The 25915-nt window shown below is 33.8% G+C and overlaps 2 protein-coding genes across 2 annotated transcripts; one reads left to right on the top strand and one right to left on the bottom strand.

The window, feature by feature from the left end:
- Positions 1–889: 889 nt before the first annotated feature.
- On the bottom strand, positions 890–2921 carry LOC133315073 (adenine/guanine permease AZG1). The gene has a single exon (XM_061516625.1). It carries the CDS (start codon positions 2765–2767, stop codon positions 1010–1012), a length of 1758 nt encoding a protein of 585 aa, XP_061372609.1. The 5' UTR covers positions 2768–2921; the 3' UTR covers positions 890–1009.
- A 16460-nt stretch (positions 2922–19381) lies between these two features.
- Positions 19382–22096, top strand: LOC133315093 (protein NRT1/ PTR FAMILY 5.1-like). Its single transcript, XM_061516656.1, has 4 exons — positions 19382–19484; positions 19714–19931; positions 20067–20623; positions 21256–22096. Exons 1-4 carry the CDS (start codon positions 19382–19384, stop codon positions 22094–22096), a joined length of 1719 nt encoding a protein of 572 aa, XP_061372640.1.
- Positions 22097–25915: the final 3819 nt, after the last annotated feature.

The following is a 25915-nucleotide window of genomic DNA, read 5'->3' as shown; positions in this document are numbered from 1 at the left end:
TAACCATTCTGAAACATTAATTATATCATTTCTCATAAAGAGAATAAAAAGATTGTCAAGAACATAGCAAAAACTCATGATATAATCATTGGTTCATTATTATTATTATTATTATTATTATTATCAATTCATCATTAATTGATTATGTTATGTTAATTATATATTTTTACAATGTATATTATATATAGGAACAATTGCCTTATACATTATAAGAATAAAAACTTTTACACTTAATAAATCGTTAATTCTACCAATACGGCTTCTACTATGACTTGTTCATTATTAACAACCATCTTTATTAGATATAGCTTACCTTTGATTATACCCAACCTATTATAAATTTTAAATTACGGGACAAAAAAACTATTGACGTTGCATTACTTGAAAATCATTGTCAAAGAATGGACGGAAATTGAAAAAGATTGCAAACAATTCATTGCTTCTAAATATGGTTTTCCATTAAACTCTTGAAGATTTTTGCATCTCTTGAAAATCAACCATTAATCAATTAGTAAGGCGTCTAATATATAAGCTCATTAAATACATGTTGAAAATGATATGTAAATAACCATTCATCTATTAAAAGAATAAGTTGTAATATAAAAAAGGTTCAAATATAGGGAGGTGAGAACTTTCCAAGTTTCCATCATTTGAAAGGGGCGTATAATGAAAAAAAAAGAAAAGAGCCTTTGGAATATGTGACGGAAACCTAAGATTCAATTTATCTGATCAAAGGCACAAAACTTCCAAATAATAAATCCAAACATTTCCAAACCATGAGCTAATGATTGAGACATATTTGAAAACCAAGTTGTATAAGTTTTTGACTTATTTTCTTGAACTTCAAAAAATACAACTCAATCTCAACAAGGTACTAAAATAAGGCATGGACATCTCATATGTATTCACACTGGCATAAATTGTATCCCTAAAAAAAGTTCAAACTTGTGAAATTGATGTATGAATAAGAAAAAGGCCACATTAATATTTGAACTACTTACCCCCCGGACTAAACATCTACTTGTTGTGGTTTAACAGTTGGACTTTGTGGACGATGTTGATTTTGAAGTACCCCATTGACCTGGGAATTATTTGTTGTTTTCACAAACCCATAGTGCCCCAAAAGCTGCCACCCCCAATCCCAAAGGTTCAACACAATGTAAGTCCCAATCCCACCTATAAGCCCATAAGCAATGGAATACGTCAAAGGCATCAATATCAGCGTCACAAACGCCGGTATTGCTTGCCTCATGTCATCCCAATCAATCTCAACCACCGATCTCATCATCAACACCCCCACCAATATCAACGGCGGCCCAACCGCCCACGCCGGTATCGACGCCAGCAACGGCGTGAAGAAGAACGCCAGGAAGAAATACGCCGCCACCGTCAGCGCCGTGATCCCAGTCCGGCCACCCTCTCGGATCCCCGTCGACGACTCAATGAACGCCGTCACCGGCGAAGTCCCCAGCAGGGAACCGACAACGATCGAAGTGGCATCGGACATGAACGCGAAATATTGTCCCTCGAAATCCCCGTTGTCGTCCGTGAAACCAGCGAAGCGCGCCATGGAGTACAACGTTCCTGTCGTGTCGAGAATGTCGACGTACAAGAACGTCACCAGAGCTTCCCAGAAAAAGCCCTTTCCTATGTTCTTGAAGCTCAATGCCCCTGCGGTGCTCTTTATAGTGTGTATGTCAACTACCTTCTTGAAATACTCGTGAGCCGAATTACCCGAATCGGTGTTCGGAAACGCCGTTACTTTTGTGTTACGGAACCACGACACCGCGGTAACGAAAACGATGCCGTATATCATGGCGCCTTTAATGTTTTTCACTAGACAGTAAGCGATGATAACGAAGCCCACCAGGCCCAGCCAAAACGTCGGGCTTTCCATTCTACCGCTGAGGCATAGAATATCGCCCGAAACGGTTCCACCTTGGAGCAAGCTGATCGTGCCGTTAGCGGCCGTTACAACGGGAGCGACAGAAGCCCGCGAGGAGCTTGGGCAGGCTCCGAGGGTGACCAGGGTGGACGAGCTATACCCGATCAGCCCGATCCCTTGGTTATTTTGAAGCCCGATGAAAGCGAGAAAAAGCCCAATTCCAGCGGAGGAGCTGATCCTGACGGGCTTGGGCACGAGCTTGGCGAGTTTGGCGCGTAGACCGACTGCTGAAATGAGAAAGAAGATTAAACCTTCGATGAAGACGGCGGCGAGGGCGTTCTGGTAGGAGATGCTGCCGGAACCGTGGAATCCGACGACGGTGTAAGCGAAATAAGCGTTGGTGCCCATGCCCGGCGCGAGGCCCAAAGGAAGATTGGCGAAAGCGCCCATGATGAAGCAGCCAATGAGGGAGGAGGCTACGGTGGCGACGATCAAGTCTTTGCGCGTTCTGTCGAGGCAGGCGGTGTAGCCAGGGTTAACCGGGTCGAACTTGCAGGATTCGTCGGGTTGTTTGACCGTAAGTAATGGGCCTGTGCAGGCAGAGAGCGCTATGGAAGGGTCAGAGCAGAGTTGGACACAATCGGAGACAGAGCAAGTGCCACCGGAGTCGGTTAAGATGGAGGCGTTGACGGCGAGGATGTAAGCCATGGTGAGGAAGGTGGCGGTGCCGGCTCGGAGCTCGGTGGTGAAGGTGGTGTTGCGCTGTGAGAGCTTGAACCATTTGCCTGCTCTGGTGTTGGCTACGTAGGAGTTGAGGCGAGAGAGGGGTTTGGTGTGAGATTGGTTTTGTGGGAGTGTGGGCCTTTGAGCCTCCGTTTCCATTCTTCTTTGTTAATGTTTTATGATATCCAGGTTTGATATGGGCTTTTTCGTGTTCTCTGTCTGGGAGAGAGGCAGAGCACAACTTTGAGACAGAGGAGTGGCAAGCTTTGATTTCTAGTGTCTTTTATTTGTTTTTGGAAGGGATAGATTCCGAGTACTGGGATCGTTCTAATTTTTATAGAAAAAATAATGCCACCGAGGGTATCACATTTTTATATTGTTTTTCTATTAATTGCTAATTCATAATTCATTTGGGTCACTCTGTGTGAACCCTCATAAGTCATACCTTTTCAATTCACCATTGCTTGTTATTATTATTATTATTATTATTATTTCCTTTATATTTTTAGATCCAGTTTTTGTAAAATATTACTCTTCTTTACTTTCTATAATTTTTTCCTACTAAAAAAATTTTTACTGTGCATTCTGCATATCTTATCGGGTTCTATTTCTATTTTTAACCGTTTCCTTTAAGTTTTTTTAAAATTTCTAAATCATTAATCATGTTATTCACTATATACTAATAATGATTAATTGAAAAAATAAATAGACGATACTGTTGGAATTTGAAACAACATGCATGCTCCTGTTCTGTTAGCCATGGTGCATATAATATTTTTTCCTCAGATTCATTTTTTTTGTTTTTTTTGAATAAATTCAATTTTTAACATTTGACGAACAGATTGTGATAATGTGAAGACAACATTCCGTGTAGAGCTGGGTTAGTTAGATGGAGTTGACTTTGAAGATATAAATATAATAACGGCTATTAGAAAAGAACCAAGACTTATCAGAGTTTTAACAATTAAGAACTTCTGAAATTTGTAATACATAATTGGTGCGGGTTACTCTTATGTTAATTTAATAATGATAAGTCTTATATTAAATCTTAACCATTAATTTATTTGTATTTAACGATTCAAATATTTAATAAATTAGAATAGCATTAATATTTATAATTTAGAGTTTAATTTCTATTGATGTAAAATAATCCTGATCTTACATAATATCAATATTCATCTCAATATTTAATATCAAATGCCCGAATAACACATTAGAACTACAATAAAAATATCAAATAAAATTCAAAATTTGATAAAAGATTATTAACTTTTAAAATATAAGTTCATAATTAAATGAAATAAATAAAATCTTTACATAATATTTTTTATTTTTTTGTAAAATATATTACTTATTAAAATTTGTTATGATCCAAAATAACGAGTCGGGTCATTTGGTATGATTCAAAGATGACTACATCGTCTTCTCATGTCCAAGCACAAAGCAAAATATAATATCTGAGCTTCTGTGGACTCAATAGTATTAGTAGATCCAAGATATTTCCTCCCTCAAATCTAATTTTTGAATATTAAATGTGAATTTTGAATTATAAATCTTGTATTAATTCAGTACTTATTCTGATTTTGATTTTATATTTATTTCAATTTTAATTTGGATTAATAATTTTGAATTAAAAGTACTTTGAATCAGTCTTATAAATTTCTAATTGTACTCTCGACTATTTAAGATATTTCTATAATGAAAAGATATTTGATTGTCCATAATTTATTAGTTCAAGCTAGTGTATGAGTGTGATGGAGTTTGGCACGGAGTAAAGTGAAGACATATATCTATAAATAGATGGAAAATACACTATCATCGGCATGTGACCCACTACTTTTCAAGATAGGGTTTAAACCTCAACATATAACATGTAGACAAAACCTTGTTTTTCAGCAAGTTGGTACATTGACCCGTTAAATTGGTTCAAAACAAACATAAAATCTCTAAGAATAATAATAAAAATTCTAAATTTTTTAAGTTATTGAATATGAATATTATAATTATTAAATAATGCAATTACCATAAATCAACATACTTACACATTTTTCATCTCTATCTTTTATGATTTTAATTTTATAATTATTATTAATATTTGTCATGGATTTGTAATATTAAAGTGATCCTCAATAAAACTTCCCCATCGTCGACGTCATCAATTTCTCGATAAATCTGGTGTAAGAGGCGAATATGTGGAAATGCTTAAGCAAGATTATGTGTGCTTAGTTGGCTTCTTTTTGTTTTTTTTGTTTTTAAGTCTTCGGTTTTGTATAACGTGGGAGTGCTCTAGTTTCTCGTTGAGCTTCTTTTGTTTATTGTATTGTTTTTTGTTCTATCAGGCTATTTGCAATTCGATTATTTCGATAACATATGCTTAGGATTTTGAGGTCTTTAATTTCAACAAGTGCTAACGACAAATGACATCAATAAGCCAAACAGTACTACTCTGTAGCCACGTGCTTAATGAATATCACATGCTTTCACACTTAAATTTGTATATTTATTGGCTTAATTTTTTACTGGTCAAATTCAGCACATGTTTTGAGGTTAGGCTTTCATTCTACTTATCTTCTTCAACCAAACCGATTGAATTGAAAAGAAAACAACAACTACTCTGCACGTAATGTAGAATCAAAGTTGAAAATTTGTTTTCTGTACTAATATAATATAAGAAGAAGCACTAATGCATTAATGATTAAAATATTTATGCACTAATGCATGGACATGGAGCGATGCTTTATTTTAGTCAATTTATGATAAAAATATTTACCCACTTTCCCATCAAATACGTAATAGTTCGTCTCAACTTTAATTTCCAATATTAATCACTAAATTAACCCAGCTGTCGCACAATATTACATATTAATTTTTGAATTTTGCTACGAGCCTACGACACTATGTTAAATTTTGTAATAAAACCTCGTGGACAAATACATGATACACCCCCTAAATTTCACTGGGTCCTGTTAATAAGCGAACATATTGATTTTTAAGTTATTAATAAGGAGGTATATTTCATAATATGTGATTAAAATATTTTGTTAAAATAATAAGAAAATAAAATTAATTGCATATATTACGTGCACATAGTTATTAGACTCGGAATGTTGTACCAATAAGCCAAACTCTGTATTCTCCAAAAAAAAATAAAAAATGCCAAACTCAGTGACTTGACCAATTATAAGTGACTCGTCTCTGAATCAATCGACACTCATTTTGCCCCGCTCAAAGAAGACACCATCCGTACATGGTGTCACATGGTGAAGGAAAAAGAATATGAGTTACTTTTGGACTATAAAAGAGATATAAGATAAAATTATTAAAGTCTATAATTTAATAACTTGAGTTGTTGGATGAATTAGTTGATTTTAGAATCATGAGTTGCAATATTCACATTTCAAGCTATTGATGAATTCTTTCGTGAGGATATGTGTTAAAGAAATATAATATATAAAATCATTGAAAAATCATTACTTAACTATTGACGCAATTGGATAATCGAAGATGTTTAGACTATTGCGATTTTGAATGCGACAGATCATCATCGTTTTATGTTTATCTCTTGTTGCCTAGATCTATGCAATATCTCCTCGTGTTTGACTCCTCTTCACGAATTGTTCTCCTTTGCACGAACAACCTCATCGAGTCTGGCTAGTAGTAGATATTTCAGACTATCTCTCATGGGGGAATAGAGCTAGTGTGTGGGCACTCTCTTATTATCACTGCAACCACCAAGTGAAGACCTCTAAGACTAATGACTATAAGTGTAGAATATATATGAGTTCCAAGAAATCATAGCCCTAAGCTGAATGAACTCTAGGCTTATTGGGCTCTTTTTTACACACTAGACCTTATTGGGCTTTAGTGAAAGAACAAAACCCAACAATCTCCCACTTGCTCTTAAGTACAAACTTGAGCCCAAAACCTAAGTCCATGTGTTCCACTAATCGTCATCAACTGAAATTGCCCCATCCCTTATCTCGAGCTAGCCTAGGGATCTACCATATGTTATTAATTAAGGTTCCTGATAATTAATGAAATGATTATTTGATTCAGTGCTACTCCACTAAAAGCCCGAACTTGAACTCCAAGATTAATAACACATATAACATGAATATGCATTACCCCTTTGTAGAATGTCGATAATTGACTGATGAACTTTGTTTTACTAAATTAATTATTTATTCTCTTGACTATGATAGTTTCTCTAATGGATTACATGCACTGGCCAATGTCTTCAATATCCAAGTACCAAAACATATAAACGGATCATATCCTACAAATTTCATGTTGTTTATATCATAAATACCGATAATCAAATAATCACACTCCCAAAATATCGAGTTATTGGTCTTCAATAGATCAAACTTCACCCGTTGGTAAATCAAAGAATGAAAACTATTTGATTACTTATTTAAAATAAACTCAGGATTAAGAGTAATCACATAACTATAGTTAACTGAAGATTTGATACCTTATTACATAAATTTTTTTTTATGAATTATTGCAATTTAAATAAAGCGTCAGCTTTATTTAATAGTTGTGAATCAATTCATCAACCGTGATAACCTATGATAATGTCCTTCATGGACATATCTAAATGATCATATACTTCACAGTTGATCCGGATCTTGATGTTTGTAAATTGTGTGCACAAAACAATGAATAATACCTCATTTGTAAAATTCTGAAAATGATTATATTTTTCATTGTCTTACTCCAAGAGTACAATGAACACAATATCTCCCACTCGATTAATACAAGTCTGGGATCCTCCTAAGATCCAACGAAGTAACATATCTCTTGAACACAAGTTTAGGCAAACTCTTAGTAATTGGGTCTGCAAGGTCCACCTCCAATGCTACCCTAGTTTAGTGAAAAAAACTCATAGCTCGAGGTCAATTTTATTGAGTCAATATCAATTTGAAAAAATAAATCAGTGAAAATTTAGTTTTTCAAGACTACCACTAGAATGTACCAGCATATAACCTCTCGTTCTCTGAAGATACTTGAGTACATACTTAACAATAATATAATGTTCCTCTAGTTCCAGAATGGTATCATTTTACTACTTTCACTGTGTGGTAGATGTCTGGTTTAATGCCCAATATAATATGCACGAGACTATCTGTTGCCAAAGCATAAGGTATCATACTCATGCATTCTTCCTTCTCAGGAGTCTTTAAAGGATACTCCTTAGGAAGATGAATTTCACGTCTGAGAGACATAATTCCTTTCTTAGAATTTCTATGTAGAATTTTGGCAAGAGTTTTGTCAATGTTAGTAGTTTAAGGTGATGCCAACAACTTATTCTTCCGGTCTGATAAGAGTTTTATACCGATAATATAATTGGCTTCTCCAATACTTTCATACCAAAACGCTAACTTAGACAACTCTTTATGCTTGATATTACCTCCATGTTGTTTCCGTTAAGGAGCATATCATTTACATAAAATACCAGAAAAGCTACTGTCTCCCCTTGGATCCTTTACATACAAATACAAACCATTCATCAAGATTTTCTCAAAATCAAAATTTTGATAACCTGATCAAACCTAATGTTCCATGACCTGCATACTTGCTTAAGTCCATATAGTGGACTTTCACAACTTGTATACCAAGTGTTCCTGCCCATCAGCTATAAACCATTTTTGGTTGTTGTAGATATCTTGATATCCACTCCTAAACTAAAATCTCATAATTGAGACTTGTAACAACAACTAAGAGAATCTGGATAGACTCAAGCATGACGTCTCGCAAAAATTGTCTCCAAGCTATCTTAGAAGGTTTTCCTTTCTTTGCTTTTTAGGTCCACATGCACCTAAACAGAGTTGAAATACAAGTATTTCACCTCACGATTCATAGCTTTGAGAATATCCACACTTCAAGCCATTGATGGATTCTTGCATGAGGATATATATTAAAGAAATATAATATATAAAATCATTGAAAAACGATTACTTAACAACTTGAGTTGTTAGGTAAAATGATTACTTTGCACTTATTAACAATGAGAGAACCGAATAATTTTATAAGGCTGCAAAATTGCATGTTTATTTTTTAATAATTTATTAATAAAAATAAACAGAGCTTACAATTAGAAGTTGGTATGAGTTTTGGAACTATGACTATTTACGTGAAAAAAAAGAAGAAGGAGATGAGTTTACAACTATCACCCACCCTAATCCTATATGGCTCCACCATTGCTTGTGTATGCAGATGTTTACGGTGACTATTAGGGTTGGCAAAAACAAAAATGAGCCGGGTTAGGTTGGCAAAAATGAGCTGCCAACCCGAGCCAACCCGGCTCGTTTCAACCAGTGAAAAAATGATCCAACCCGCGAGTCAAACGAGCCAGCTCGTGGGTTGAGTTTTTTTTTTATAAAAAATAAAAAATATAATATACAAAAATAGGCATAACCCATACATGTTGTCATCATTTTTCTTCCTTCTTTAAACCTAAGTCCCTAATCTTCTCACATCTCTGCCATTTTTATATTATTAGGTTGTGTTGGCTCTGTTTGGTTCAAATATCTTACCCACTTGGTAGCAAGTAGTTCTGATTGTTTCTGGATGTTGATGCAAATTTGTTGTGAAGAAAATTCGAAATTAAAATATTTTGCTTTTATTTCTCATTTTGTAACCCTTTGTTTAAGCTAATGGAAGCCGCATAGCTGGTGCATTAATACTACATCGTCATTTAAATAGGCTGAAAACGAGCCAACCCGCGAGCCAATTTTTGAGCCAACTCGCGAGCTATTTTTTCAAGCCAACCCACGAGCCATATTTTTGAGCCAACCCATATATATATGAGAATTATTTTCTAATTTAATACAAGATAAAATAATTTTTCTACACACATATTGAGTGGTGAGATCCATTTATACTTTTTCTCTCTCCTCTCTCATATATATGTGAGTATATGTGAGTGTAGGAAAATAAATTTATCTTATGTTAAACGAGATAAACAATTTCATATATATATATATATATATATATATATATATATATATGTATGAATATATAAGGTTTATCGTTTCTCAAGCTATTTGAGATAATTTTATCTCTGGCTACTAAATCATAACTGTACAAAGATGGATCAATAGTAATAAAGGAAGAGAGAAAAAAGGAATCATAATCATTCAAAGGTGAACCAATTAATATAAGGAAATAAATAAACAAAACGACGTAGTTTTGAGGTGGCTGGAGATAAACTTATCTCAAGTTGCCAAAGAAATATTTTTCCCTATATATATTTATTTACGGTCACCCCAAAACTACGTCGTTTTGTTTATTTATTTCCTTATATTAATTGATTCACCTTTGAATAGTTATAATTCTCCTTTTCTCTCTCTTCCTTTATCACCATTGATCCATTTTTGTACGGTTATGATCTAGTAGCCGGATATAAAATTATCTCAAGCAGCTTGAGAAACGATAAGTCAATATATATATATATATATATATATATATATATATATATATGGGTTAAACATTTCTAAAGTCACTTTATATAAGGTTATCTACGGCTACCCCTTTTTAACTAAGTCTGGCCAGTAAGACATAAAAAATGTATCTTCTCTCACCGCTACATCAGCTGACAATGTCTGTGGAAGATAAAAAAGAACAGCTTTATTGTTATAACTATGTCTTACTGGTCAGACTTAATTAAAAAAGGATAGTTGTAGATAATGTTATCTAAAGCGACTGTAGAAATACTATTTCATATATATATATATATATATATATATATATATATATATATATATATATATATATATATATATGAGGTAGGATCCTTTGACACCGGTGTCAAATTTGAAGTTTGGCACCTCATCTGAGAGGCGTTGGATCAAAAATGATCAATGGTGTCACATGCTCACAAATCAGAGTCGTTGATCTTTTTCGATCCAACGGCTCTCAGATGAGGTATCAAACTTCAAATTTGACACCGGTGTCAAAGGATCCTACCTCTATATATATATATATATATATATATATATATATATATATATGATAAAATCATTTCTGCAGTCGCTTTACGTACAACAACGACAGATGTATGGATATGATTTCCCATATTTAATGCTTTCATCCTTTGTATGTTTATGATTCCATGCATTTAATGCTTTCAAGTATATATATGAAAAATATTTGATTGCTGCATGTACAGCAGCTGCAGAAATGTTAAACCCCACCCCCCCACACACACATATATATATATATGCATCAGATTCAAAATATTAATGTATAAAAGATTTAATAAAATTTATTGTAATCGCATGATGAAAAATAAAGTAATGTATATATATGTGTGGACGTATCCATATATGGGGTTTATACATATAGGGAAAAAAGACTATCATTTAAAAGGACACAAGTTGTGTCCTTTTAGATAATTTACACAAAGTATGACCGGTCATACTTTGTGTAAATCTGAAAAGCTGTTTTTTTTTCTCTCCTCAGTCTCATCGCTGACATGTAAAGTGAAAAAAGTAACTTTCCAGAATTACACAGTGTATGACCGGTCATACTTTGTGTAAGTCACTAAAAGGACACAACTTGTGTCCTTTTGAATGACACGCACTAAACCCTTACACACACACACACACACACACACACACACACACACACACACACACACACACACACACACACACACATATATATGGGTAAATATTTCTACAGCTACTTTAGATAAGCTTATCTACAGCTACCCTTTATAACTATGTTCTCCCGGGAGAACATAGTTATAACACTAAAGTTACTTTTTTTCTCTTTCTCCTCATTTACTTTTCAGAACTTGTCTGCTGACGTGGAGAGAGAAAAAAAAGCAACTTTAGTGTTATAATTATGTTCTCCCGAGAGAACATAATTATAAAAGGGTAGCTGTAGATAACCTTATCTAAAGTGGTTGTAGAAATTTTTTTCATATATATATATATATATATATATATATATAGAGATGTAGGTTCCTTTGACACCAATGTCAAATTTAAAACAGTGTTAAATTTAAAATTTGACACCTCATCTGAGAGCCGTTAGATCAAAAAAGATCAATGATGTCACATGCTCACAAATCAGAGTCGTTGATCTTTTTTGATTTAACGGCACTCAGATGAGGTGTGAAATTTTAAATTTGACACTGATGTCAAAGGATCCTGCCTCATATATATATATATATATATATATATATATATATATATATATATATATATATACACACACGTCCACAGATATATATATATATATATAGGGGCAGGATCATTTTACACCGGTGTAAGAATAATAAGTCTTACACCAAATTTTAACCATTGATTTTCTGCATCTAACGGTTAAGATTTATTAGGTCTCACTCATTAATTAATTTTTAATTCCAAATAAATCTCAACCGTTGGATGCACGGAAATCAACGGTTAAGATTTGGTGTAAGATTTATTATTCTTACACCGGTGTAAGTTGATCCTATCCCATATATATATATATATATATATATATATATATATGGGTTTGATTTTCTCATGTTAAATGAGAATTCAATTCTCATGTTGTAGAGATAAAAAACATGTGGAACCCAGGTGTTAGAAAAAATTATATGTAGGACCCATGTCAGCACGGAAATCGAAGAGTGTGTAGGAAAATTTGAATTCTCATGTTAAATGAGAATTATAAAACCCATATATATATATATACATTATTTTATTTTTCATCATGCGATTACAGTAAATTTTATTAAATCTTTTATACATTTTGAATCTGATGCATGCTCCAGGTTGGGATCGAGCATATGCACACTCAAATATGTGCCCCCAAGCATGTATCTATGTGTGTATCTTGATGTAGTAGTAAGCTTAATCATAGTAAATGTAATTATGACAGCTCCAAATGTCATAATAATAAATAAATGAAATGGATTAATCTAAGCAATTATTATGATTTCTTCTTCGAAATAGCGTCATGTTTGCCTCTCAATGTACACAAACGCTGGCCACTGGAAGATTTTCTTTGAACGATAATGACATGCACAAGCAAAAAAAATCTCAAGGGATTTGGGCGAAAAGCAGAAGTTGAATTTTTAATTATTATTTTTCCTTTTTCATTTGAAATAATTTACTTACCCACCTGTGCCTTCTAAAGTTCTCCTATAACATAAAAAAAGGTTGAAGTTAAGAATGATTTTCAGAGTAGGCTGTGCATCGGACAAAAATCTTCGTTCTGAAAAATCTATGATGGCTTAGTGATAATAATATTAGAATCATGAAATGTTTAGAAGGAAAACATGAGATATGATTTATTCTTGCCAACTTGTTAATAATCATGTTAGTAAGGACGTATAAATGTTTATCATAAGTTTCTATGAACTTAATCATTAATTTGTCAAACTTTAATTGACTGCTTTATGGCATGATTAAGTGGGATCTTTAATATATCGAGACATTTCTTATTCCTTAATCATAATGGTTTCACTGAATCCCTACCAACTTTAGACAAAGCAGAAAAGAATGCACTTCATATCAAAATCCAATTAGCAGCAAAATTATTAATTTATTCTAATTCTTGGGGTCCACCGTCTAGTGTTTGAATGGTCCTGAAGCAAAAGGGAAGACCTTTTTGCAAGCCCTTCACTATAATGGATTGGAAGCTGAAAAAAAGGCTACTTCTTCCTTTTCTTTTTTCGATTTGTTTGGCTTAAACTAATTTTTCTGTCTTTGCTAGTGAAAGGTGATGCTGGCGTGAAAGTACAAGTTGGCTTCAAGTCGCTTCAATTTAGCCTTATATATATCTCGGTCAGATTTATTGGTTTGAGGCATCAAAAAATCCTCTCTTTCTTTTCCTCGTGGATGTAACATAAATTGGGCACTTTCACTGCTTCTCTTCAACACTTGACACGCATCATCATGTGAAGTTCGATCACTTTTGGGTCTTTTCTTTCACGTTAGAGCTCTATGCCTGTGAGTGCTTCCACATCGAATATGCTACATTCTAGCCAGCGAGATGCAAACAAATCACAGATTTTTTTTTTTCTTTTTTAATAAGTAAATCACAGATTTTTTGTTACAGTAAAATAAGCACCTTTTTTATAATCTCTCTTGTCTCTACTTACTTAACCTGACCAAAATGATAAAAAGACCATTTGCAAGATTGAGAAACACAAAAGGGACAAAATATAAATCTTTTTGCGAAGTGGTGACGAGTTGAAACAAAATTTCAAATATATGATTGATATATGATAAAATTATGTAATGAGTAGAAAAATTTCTTTTTATTCTTAATAAATAATATCTCACATGTGTTAATAAATTAATTATGATATCTGTTGAGTATAGTTCATATTTCGTATACAGATGACGACTTTTGTTGATGGGGGTCCTATAAATAGCTACTATTAGGTTTTTTTAATCAAATTTATATTATTCTTGTAAACTGAATGACTTGTAATGAGTGTCAGTGAGACAAATATAATACAGATAGGGGTATAAATGGGACAGGGACAAGCGTCCTAACAAGGGCCTACAACCCAACCCACATCAGACCAGACTCGGCCTATTACATATAGTCAAATAGAACAAGCTCAAGCTTTTAAAATATTCTATTTAGAAACCAAGTCATATGTTTTCTTTTACATGCCGGGCCTATAAGCCTATAGGCTGGCTAACATCATATTACTTATTTTAAATAAAATAAAATAAATTATTATTTAAATAATTTTGAATAATAAAATAATATTATTTTAATTATGGGATGTCTAATAGACCTAAACAAGCTAACAGGTAGGGGTGAAAGTGGGCTGGGCTGGCTGAGCTTTGCCCCGAAAAGCCTCAGTCTATGCCAAAAAATTTCAATTTGGCCTGGATCGAGCCTAGTACGAGTCTAACTATTAGCCTGGCTTGACCCGTTTATAAAAAAAATAAATGGCCTGGCTTGGTCCGTTAGCCTGTTAATTTTTAACTTCCAAGCATAACCATGAATCAACTTCACAAAATACTCAAATTTTGTTGCTAAAACAAAATCACAATTTCAACGTCCAAACAGAACCATGAATTACAACAAAGCTCATCACAATCTGCTTTTAAGTCACTTTCAAAAGCAAAATGCTCAAACTAAATAACATATATTTCATTAGATCCAACAAACAAATCTATACTATGTAAAATAAAAAAAACTACATGAATCCAACAAACACATCATGATACTTGTAGTAGCTAAAAACTTCTCTTCATCTTCTCTCCCCTACAAATACAATTCCAATATTACATAAGTTGGCAAACAATTTGTAAATATAGAAAACAAAAAACAAGAATAAAGAATAGAAACAAAAAAAAGAGATTATGAAACAAAAAATATTTTAATAGATTCATATAGGCAATCTTACATGCTGAGATGTTGGTTCTCCTACATAAAAATAAAGTCAAATTTCTATTAAAATTTAATCGAATAAAATTAAATTATAAAATAATTTCAATTGATTAAATTTATAACTTTTGTTTTTTCTTCAAGTCATATGTATTACGTAGCTAGAGGTGGCAATTTGAGTTGAATCCGACGGGTCAACCCGCCAACCCGCCAAAACGGGGCGGGTTGAGTTATACTTTTCAACTCATCAACCCATCTCAACCCGCCTCGCTTAGTTATGGGTAAAAACGGGTTGACAATGGGTCGGGACGGGTTGGCCCACAGGTCAGATTTTTTGATTTTTTTATTAATAGGTAGTATTCTATTTGTTACTAAGCTTTTGTGATATGAATTTTTTTTATCTTAGTACTCCCCTAGAAAAAATAAAAAATAAAAACTTTATTTATTACAAAGGTTATCCATATATTGAGGCAAAAATAAGTTAATACTTTTTTTTGACTGAATATTAGTATACATTTAGGTTTGAGATTGAAAAAACACTAAAGGAATTATGAAATGAAAATAAGAAACATTATAAAATTAATAAAATATAATTTATTTTTAATTTTTTAGGTGAGTTGACCTGCCAACCTGCCAATCCACCACAAAACGGGGTGAGTTGAGATTTTCAACCCATGTCAAAATGCGGGGCAGGGCGGGCCAACCCGTTTTTGGCGGGTTGGCGGCGGGGCAGGGCAGGTCGGGACGGGCCGACCCGTTTTGCCACCTCTATATGTAGCCAATCTTCGCCGTATATTAAAGCTTGGATGGTATCTTCAGCCAAACTAGAACGATAAGCATCAATATCTCTTCCTCCAGCACTAAATGTTGATTCTGATGGTACTGAAGAGATCGGTATAGATCTTATGCCACACTCAAAGATAGTATTGGTGAGGGAACAAACCTAAGTCATTCCACCACCTATTTAGCTCACATGCACCAACTGAACTATCCCCATTTGGTACTACTATGAATAATATTATTTTATTTAATTTAATATAAATAATATGATATAGGCCGACCTGTAGGCTTATAGGCCCGACATGTAAAAAAAGCTTATCATCTACTTTCTAAATAGGCTTATTTAAAAGCTCAGACATGTTCTATTTGACTATATATAATAGGCCAAGTCTGGCCTGACATAGGCTAGGTCGTAGGCCCCTGTAAGCCGGCCCGACCCACTTTCACCCCTACTAACAGGTCTAAGTCAAGACTTTTATTTTTTAAATATAGTCAAACTAGACTTATAATTTGGACATATACAAGGCTAACAAACCAGGCCAAACCTAAAGTCTTTTAAAGAGGCCTGATCTATTTAAGTCAAAGTCTAATCCAGCCCAGCTCATTTACATCTCTAAGTACAGATCAGCTAGACGTAGCATATTTTGAGTGAACTAGGGTAAATCATTATGTTCAATTTCTCTTCCTTTTTTCTTTTGATTTGTGTGTGTCGATTTCCAATAATATTATTTAAAAAAGGAATTTATTATTCTTATGTTACATAAAGATAGAATCTATCTCTTACACACACAAGTTCAAGATGAGTCTCACTTTAATTTTTGTCTCTCTCACCTCTGAAAGTGGTCGCCACCTACACAAATGAGCTTGTAAGAGATAATACTTATTTCCTACTGCATAAGAAAACTATTATCCTTAAAAAAATAGCGATCGAGATAATTCAATTGTCTTGCTTTCCAGAAGTTGAATGTTTTCTTGCAAAGCCAGTAATGGACAATATAACACTATGGCATCAAATAGCTAAAGCCAATAAGTGAAATACCAGTGTCTAATCTCACTAAAAAAAATAATAAGTAAGATTGGTACATTAAAACATACGGCCCACTTAGAATAAGGTCCCTCGAAGCCACGAACTCAGTTTGCAATATGACAAGTGGAACATATTTCACACACAGTTACAAATTTTCAGAGCCTGTTTGTTTGGACTTCTCAAAAAAGTAACTTTTATTTCTTTTTTATTTTATAAGTATTTTTTAATAAAAGTTAAAGTTATTTATATTTTTATAAAAATATTTAGTTTTTGAAAAAAATATTTGGTTTTTGACTTTTGCTTTTCTTAGAAGTTAAAATTTTTAGCTTCTGAAAAAAAGTAAGTTTTTGACTTTTTTTGTGACTTCTGATTTTTTTAAAACCAGACATCCAAACAAACTAAAAACAAGAAGTACTTTTTTTCTTAAAAAGAAACCTCACGGACCCTTAGTCCCTGTAGTAGGCTTTTCTTTTCTTTTTCCCTTTAGTTTAGGTGTACATAATATGCAAAAAGAATACTTGCTATATATTGTTTTAAGAAAATACTACTTTCATTTTACATGAAATAGTTATTTCATATTTTTTCACTTCGAAAATTGTACCTTTTTTTTTACCCTTTAATAATGGGTCTAACCTAACTTTTTTCTGTAGCATGAGAGAATTACTTTTATATAAAATAAAATTAGTATTCTCCATTGTTTTAATAAGAATAATCTTATATGGAATATATTATATTTACAAATTTTTTTGTTTACAAACTACACTAAGTTTAGTACGACCGGTCATACTTTAATCATGCAGTGTATGACCGGTCGTACTTAGTGTAATTTGCAAAAAAAAATTGTAAACAGATTTTATCTCATCTTATATAGTCCTAGGCTAGGATTTTTTTTAAATACTTAAAAAGAAATTATTAAATAATAAGTATTTTTTTTCATAAAAAAAAGTATTAACAGAAAAAGGAAAATAAACGCGTTGCACAAAAGATCACTCAGAGATGTCACCTCAGGGATAAGTATTTATTCATAAAAAATAAGTATTGAATAAAATTTAAAAAATTAAAAATAAAACGCGATGAACAAAAGATGAGGCAGAGATGTCACTTCAGAGTTTGGAACGAAGGGTTGGAACGGTTTATGATGCTGTGTAGTAGTGGGAACTCTCTGCTTGGTGGGATACAATTCAGGATCATATCTCATTCTCTGTGTCTCATATTTGTCTTGAATGGGACAGAGACCGAACATCTTTTTCCTTTTCATTTATTATTCTTCAGGTATTTATTATCATTTGTGGACATGTGGGCTCATCATTACTTTCAATGTTTTCTATTTTGCATTTACTCCAAAGTTGAAACATAAAGCAAACCATTATAAATATTTTCCCCCCCTCTCCGATAATTCCTAGCAATGTGTTAATTTGAATATGTAATATATAGCAATCTCTTTCATATGAGATTTTGTAACCACGTTGAAGATTTACGATGTACTAGGGTGAGTGAACGTGAACAACAATGATTGATTACCCATCTGTCTTAATAAATTAATGCCGTCCCATATGTTTTCATTGCTTTTGGTGTGAACAACTAGCAGTGCTAATAATTGAGACTGCAGATCAATTTTTCCACATGCCATGGAATACTGAACCTCACCCTCTTATTTGTGCGGTTCTGATTTTCATAAATTACATCATTTATATAAGAATCGAATCACTGGCTTTGTGCAAACAAGCCTGTTTATACAGAAACAAGTCTGATTCAAATGAAAACCACTTGTTTGACATGACTGAATCACCAAAAATTGGAATAATATATATATATATATAGTATTAGAAGAAAGTTTTCAATTTTTATGACTAAGAATGAAATAGATAACATACTTCAAACACTCTTTTTTTATTCTTCCTCAATAGCTCTGTTTGCAACACCCAAAACTTGGAGTAATAATCCAAATGGCATTTAGAAGCAAGCTAAGCTAGCCTAGAAGGAATCTGTGTATTAACTTAGGTCAAATACAAATGAGCAATTTAATGTTTAAGCCTTTACGCTATCGCCAAAGTTAAAAATTCAGCGCCCACAATGATTAAAGAATAGACACACATACCCGTAACCCTTCTAGTTAGTTCACTCTCGTTATTATTCTTATTTATTTTTCTCAAATTGTTTATGAGCTAAGTCATTATGAATGTCTATGGATTAATCACAACACAGTACTTGAAAAAAAAAAATCACGAATAATGGTTTAATTTTATGAAAAAAAAAAAAATATATATATATATATATATACATATTATATATATATTATCATTAGCTCGAAAGGGCGCTTGATGGTGCTTCATAACAGTACATAATGCCTCTGAAAAGGCGCATATAGCCACTGCTTTTCACAGTCATTGCTTGTGGCTGGCCAAGCCTCACATCGGCCATGCGTGCAATCTGTAAATGTTTTATATTAAAAAATAAAACACGCATTTAATTTGCCTATTGATGAATACATAGAAATACAGAGCAATATTGTGCTTTATGACTTTTTGGTACATACGTGCTTTATACCACGCAACGATAGTGTAGCTTCGTCTTTCATATGTCTTTGTTGCTTCTACTATAATTTAGCTGACATGGATGATCAACTTTTCACTCTAGATGGCACAGTGGATCTCCGTGGACGACGAGCGATTTCTTCTAGAACTGGGAAACGGAAAGCTTGCCGTTTCGTACTTGGTAATTTTCTTATGAACTTCGTAGTTGCATGTTTTAGATAAAATGTTGATTGAAGAATGTTAACAGACGGCAATGTACTAAAAGGTTGGCATTGGTGTAATGGAATATTAGAATGTTATAACACACACACACACACACACAAATTGTTGCATTGATGCATCCTGCTTCTTGCCAACGAATCATGATCACTCTATTATGACTTGTATGTCTTTGTGTGTATTAATGCTAGTTTACCAAGTATTGGAAAGATTTGCCTACTATGGGGTAGGTGCCAATTTGGTGAATTATATGACAACCCAACTCCACAAAGACTTGGTATCATCAGTGAGCAGTGTGAATAACTGGTCAGGAACATCATGGATAGCTCCAATTCTTGGTGCTTACGTGGCAGATTCTTACATGGGCCGCTTTTGGACAATTATTATTTCCTTGCTCATATATGCCATAGTAAGTTGTAGTTTTCTTTTTGTCGTTTATTAGTTTTTGTGGGCTATTTGACATCAACTAGCATTCTTAATATTCTTTTTTTCTTGAAATAAAACTTCACATCATAAATCTCATTACAATGATATTTACACACAGGGACTTGGGCTTCTGGTCCTGACAAGTTCATTGAAGTGCTTGAGGCCAACATGTACGAATGGAATTTGCAGCAAAGCATCAAATTTGCAAGTAATATTACTTTACGTATCACTATACACTATAGCAATTGGCAGTGGTGCAGTGAAACCCAATATGTCAACTTTTGGTGCTGACCAATTTGATGACTTCAACCCCAAAGAAAAAGAGATAAAAGTTTCATTCTTCAACTGGTGGTCGTTTAGCACTTCCTTGGGCATTTTATTGGCCACTCTGCTAGTTGTGTACATTCAAGACAGATTTGGATGGGGATTAGGATATGGCCTATCAGCTATTGGGCTTCTACTTTCCATTATAATCTTCTTTATGGGCATCCCAATATATAGGTATAAATCTGGAAAGGAGAGGAACCCTACAATGGACTACATCAAAGTCCCGGTTGTTGCTTTCAGAAATAGAAATCTGCAGCTCCCTAGTAGCCCTTCAGAACTGCATGAGTTTGAGTTGCAACATTACATTAGTAGTGGAAGACGACAAATTCATCACACTCCTCATTTCAGGTTCGGTAGTCACTACTCAGCTCTTGCTTTTGCTTGTTCTAGTTTGCAAGTCAGGGGATGTTTTACTGTCTTTTCTCAATAGTCAATTCTAATCCTATCATGATAATCGATAACATGATTAAAATGGCTCAAATAATGCATTAAGAATATTTATGAATATTGGCTCATTTTTGTTGGGAAAACATCAAATGATAAACACAAGGGATAATCTTGTCCAATGTCCAATCAATACGTGCTTTTGCATTAACACTAGAGTTGCACAGAACCCGTATAACTACTTTGTGAATTATGATCCTAGTACAGGAAAGTCGGACCAATCACCAAAATGTAGATTGTGCATACTATATAACATTAGGCAGGGGCCTACATGAGTATTTGTTAGGATATAAATCTCTTTTTAAAATTTAAAAGCATACTAGATGAGATTGATTGGAAGGATATTGTAATGGTTGAGCCTGGAATAGTCACTAACATAGTTACTATGTTGAAGCAATCTTGTGGATTTCATTTACAAACAAGCTTGTTCATTGGAAGTTCTTGTTTGCAGACATGAACATAAAAAAATGACATATTTCTTCAATATTCTCCCTGAATTAATTTCGGTACTTATAGAGACAAATCTGTGTCTTAAGGTTCTTAGACAAGGCTGCAATAAAAGAAATCAAAATAGATGTCTCAAATCCCCCATGCACAGTGACTCAAGTAGAAGGAACCAAGCTTGTTTTAGGGATGTTTCAGATATGGTTACTAATGCTAATTCCGAGCAACTTTTGGGCAGTGGAAGTGACATTGTTTGTCAAGCAAGGTACAACGTTGGAGAGGAGCCTCGGCCCCAACTTCAGTATACCAGCTGCTTCCCTTTGGAGCTTCGTAGTGCTCACCATGCTCATTTCTCTGCCCATTTATGACCACTACTTTATACCATTCATGCGTCAAAGAACTGGAAATCATAGAGGAATTACATTGCTTCAGAGGGCTGGCATAGGAATTGCCATCCAAGTCATAGCTAGTGCAATTACTTATGCTATAGAAGTTCGAAGAATGAATGTCATAAAGAAGCAACACATAGTTGGGGCTCAAGAAATAGTTCCAATGAGCATAGCCTGGCTAGTGCCTCAACATGTTGTCCTTGGTATTGCAAATACATTCCTTATCACTGGATTGCTAGAATTCTTCTATGATCAATCCCCAGAAGAATTGAAAGTCCTTGGCACAACCTTTTTCTCCAGCACCATAGCTGCTGGGAACTACTTTAGCAGCTGTCTAGTGACTACAATAGATAAATTTACAAGGAAGATGGGTGGTAAGAGCTGGATTGGGAACAACCTCAATGACTGTCATCTAGATTACTATTATGCTTTTCTTTTTGTCATATCCTCACTTAATTTTGGTGTCTTTCTGTGGGCATCAAGTGGATACATTTACAAGAATGAAAATACAAGTACAACAGAAGTGAATGACATTGATATTTGAAAGCAGACCATACTCAATTACAGGTAGGAAAAGCTTAAACACGTGCATGTGATTCAGATAAGTATCAAATCAGACATTGCAAATATGGAAATCCAACTTGTTATCCTGTAACTATATTTTTTCGGTGATGAACATCATGAATAATGTTTGAGACTGGTATCCGATATTATAATTTGAATACAGAAATTTAAGAGCAATACGTGTAGCCAGTATTAGTGACTGATCACAAAAGCATTTAGGCATCTAGAATCATTACACATGCTATCTTTTCCCTCAAATTTCTGTTTTTCACTTTTTCCACCATTAATAAGTATTGCTCTGACTCTCTTTTTTTTTTTTTTTTTTTTTTTATTTCTTAGAATTCCTTGCCTTCTTATCCTCCCAATTTCACAAGTTATTTTTGAATTTTTTAGGAGAAGAATTTAAAGTCAGAATCAATGTTTACTAATAAATATCAATAATTCTTTTTCAATCGGGTCATTCTTTTGCAAAAGATAAAAAGGGCCCAGCCCACGCACATCAAATTTGGAGATGGGAAGTTTTAGTATTGTGATTCAAGGGAGAAAAAATAGAAAAAGTGAAAGATAGCATAAACACATGGCTCAGGCTCATTCAGTCATATTCTGGGCTAATGAATTTCCTCACCACAAAAGAACCTGCACTCTAAAGCGGAAAATAATTTTACTTTTTTGAATGAGGAGGAAGTTTTAAATCACAAATAAAAGTGAATACGTTAATTTAGGACGTATTGGATTATGATTTTAAAAGATTCTTTTGAGATAAATTTCTTTTATAGATTTTAAAAGATTATCTAGAATAATAGTGATTTTAAGGACTTTTTTTACAATCAAAATTTTATAAGATTGAATTTTAAAGAATTTTAATAGAATTTATAAGATTTGAAAGGACAATATGAATTTATAAGATTTTAAAAAACTGGATTAATTTTTAACAAACATTCATAGGTGATTCTTAAAAAGGATAATCAAACAAACAACATGTTATTCACAATTAAAAAAATTTATTTCATTTTCATCAATATTTTTTAAAAATGATTATATGAAATTATTTGTAGTAAATGCAAATGTATTTATTCCAATTATATAGGTCATAAAGTGAAAAGCTGATATATGTAATGTGCAATAATAATTTATTTATTTTGGGTACATAACAGGGGCAAGCCCCAAAACAGAAAAAAACAAAAAGCAAAGAAAAAACAAAAGGAAAATAGTCAGGAACCCTAGCAAAAGAGGGGACATCAGCATCCTCAAGGTCTAACAGTAGCAGCTTTTGAAGATCTTCAGGAGGGGAGGAGAGAGAGGAGAGACCAGGAGGTTTGTCCAAAGCATGTTTGGCCAACCAATCCGCACAAGTATTAAGCTCTCTTTTAGCATAAACAAACTCAGTGTCCCATTTCTTAGAAAGATGTGCTTGAATCCTAACTACCAGGGGCAGTTTTCGAGCGTCATTACTTGAGAGGAATCACTCTCAACTATAACTTTAGGAAGACCAAGGCTCCAAGCATACTCTATCCCATGAAGGATTTCCCAGAGCTCTACTTGAAGAGGGGAGCAGGATCCCAGAAACACTTGGAACCCACCTATCCAGTTCCCAGAAGAGTTCTAGATGAGACCCCCACCAGCAGCCTTGCTTAGGGTAACAGGCCCATCAACATTAATTTATAACGATATGAGAATTCTTTAGTGAAAAACCACACTTTTTTTGCTTATTGTCTTGTCAAATAGTAACTTGCATTTATTATGATATGAGAATGCTTAACATTGTTGAGTAGATGCTCTTTTAACTCAGTGACGAAAGCAAATTATGCAATAGTAACAACGATTTTTTTTCCTTGTTATTCAACAAATGAATATTAAAATTTGTCTCTCGTTCTGTGCCTAATATGGTGCATAAAAAATCTTGAGAAATTTTTCTCGGCAATATACTGTTTATTAATCATGTATATCGTCAACGTATTACCAGTGCTATGATTATATAAAAATAAAATAAAATTTAACACATCATTAGAGACGACAATCAGAGTCATAAATCATCATTTAATCATATGTTATTTGTATCGAATCATGTCATGGTTCCTTATTCATGAATTTCTCCGACCCTATTCACATGCAAGTACTCCTGAACGCAAAATTGGATATAAGTTACAAAAACAACAACAAAAAGTGTGAGAATTGACAATTAAATATATAGGATAACGCTCTAATTTTGGGAGCTATCTGTTGGATATATGCTCTTTTGGTCACTAAAGTCCTATTGGGCTTCAGTGACACTTGAGCCCATGAGGCTTAGGGTTGAGTTATGTCTAAGACCTAAGCGTATATATTCATTGTTTTCTCCTCTTGTGCCTCCAAGGTTAACAGATCATCAGAAACAAACCCAAGAGGCAGACATTCATCATCTGAACGGTTGCCTACACAACCATCTCATCCTCCTCGAGAGATAGTCTGGAAGATCGATCATAGAGGGAACAACTATTGTTCGTGGTCACATAACTACGCCCTTCCAGGTAATCAAAATGATGAAGGTTAATCTTTTCCCTCATCGTGTCGGTTCGATGCGCTTCCGCATTTCTGGTGAGATTCCTACAATTGGTATCAGAGCCTGGTTCGCGATGAGGAAAAGAACCAGTTTTGAAATAAATTCATGTGATTGTTTTTGAAAATTATTTTTTGAAAATATGGCATCTTTTTCTATATTTGTTATTTATTTAATCCGTTAATCGCTTTAATCCATGGTTAGATTCTCTCGTGTATTTCTTGATTTCTAACAAGGAGGCTAATCCCATATGATTAGGTTTCCTCCTTGCTGTTTTTTGTTTTTTTTTTGGAATTTCTATGTATTTTTCGAATTTCTGTAAAAATTGGAGATCAAGAAACTGCGAAGAACATGAGGATTCAACACTGTCCGAGACTTTTCGTGGACCTCTGGACCTCGGAATTGGACGATCCATATATGGTTGGAAAGAGGACGGAAAGACGATCAAAATGATGGGTGGATCGCGGCCGGTAGAGCCTCCACACGCCGCAACTCGCCACCACAAGTGGCTGAGAGTGGGCTTCACTCTCCGGGAAAGATACGGCGCGTGCCACACCCTTTTTGGGTGGTTCCGGCGGCCGTGTTCTCGTCTCCCCGTGGCGGTCCTTCTCTTGGATTTTCGTGTTGAGATGACTTTGGCTGATGGCGCGGCATAACAGTTGGCTAGGGTTCCTTTTGTTTCATAGGGTTTCTAGCAAAGGATTGGGTCTTTGGGCTTGTGGGCCCATAGATACCCTAAAGGGGCTTGAGACAGATACTAGGGGCTGGACGGAAATGGAATTTCAAAGTTGTAATTTTATTTATTCATTGATTATTATAGGAAAGCCATGGATTAAAGTTATTTATTTATTATTTAATGCTTTAATTGAATTGTATGAATTATATGTGCGATTAAACATGATGTATGAAATAACATGTCATATAGAATAGGAAGATGTCATATTGTTGCATGATCACATGTCATTACTGCATAGTAGCTATTATGTCTTGAATCGACTAGTATGATAGTTAGTATGCGTGATTATTTAGGTTGTCCATTGGATTAATTAATTATGGATTTAAAATCTAGATAAATAATCCAGTTAATTTCCTAAGAGAAAATTGTTTTTTTTGAGAAAATAATTTTTTGTGGGTTTTCTGAAATGGTCATGGAGTAACACGTGTTGACGCAAAGTGACCGGATTTCTGAAATCAAACAATTTTTTTTTTGAATTAAACATTTCTTGGAAATTAAAAATTAAAAATTTTAAAATATTGAATGGG

The sequence above is a fragment of the Gastrolobium bilobum genome, unplaced genomic scaffold (assembly GCF_033153095.1).
Source record: "Gastrolobium bilobum isolate Gb01-03AN ecotype WA unplaced genomic scaffold, APGP_CSIRO_Gbil_v1 utg3760, whole genome shotgun sequence".
In the NCBI taxonomy this organism is placed as follows: Eukaryota; Viridiplantae; Streptophyta; class Magnoliopsida; order Fabales; family Fabaceae; genus Gastrolobium; species Gastrolobium bilobum.
This window is presented reverse-complemented; position numbering and strand designations above follow the sequence as displayed.

What these genes read in the sequence shown, in the direction of transcription:
- LOC133315093 (XM_061516656.1), top strand. Translation starts at nt 19,382, where the DNA reads ATGGATGATCAACTTTTCACTCTAGATGGCACAGTGGATCTCCGTGGA. An exon ending in AGCTTGCCGTTTCGTACTTG is followed by an intron (nt 19,485 to 19,713) that starts GTAATTTTCTTA and finishes TATTAATGCTAG; the next exon opens with TTTACCAAGTATTGGAAAGA. An exon ending in CATCACACTCCTCATTTCAG is followed by an intron (nt 20,624 to 21,255) that starts GTTCGGTAGTCA and finishes CTGTGTCTTAAG; the next exon opens with GTTCTTAGACAAGGCTGCAA.
- LOC133315073 (XM_061516625.1), bottom strand. Translation starts at nt 2,767, where the DNA reads ATGGAAACGGAGGCTCAAAGGCCCACACTCCCACAAAACCAATCTCAC.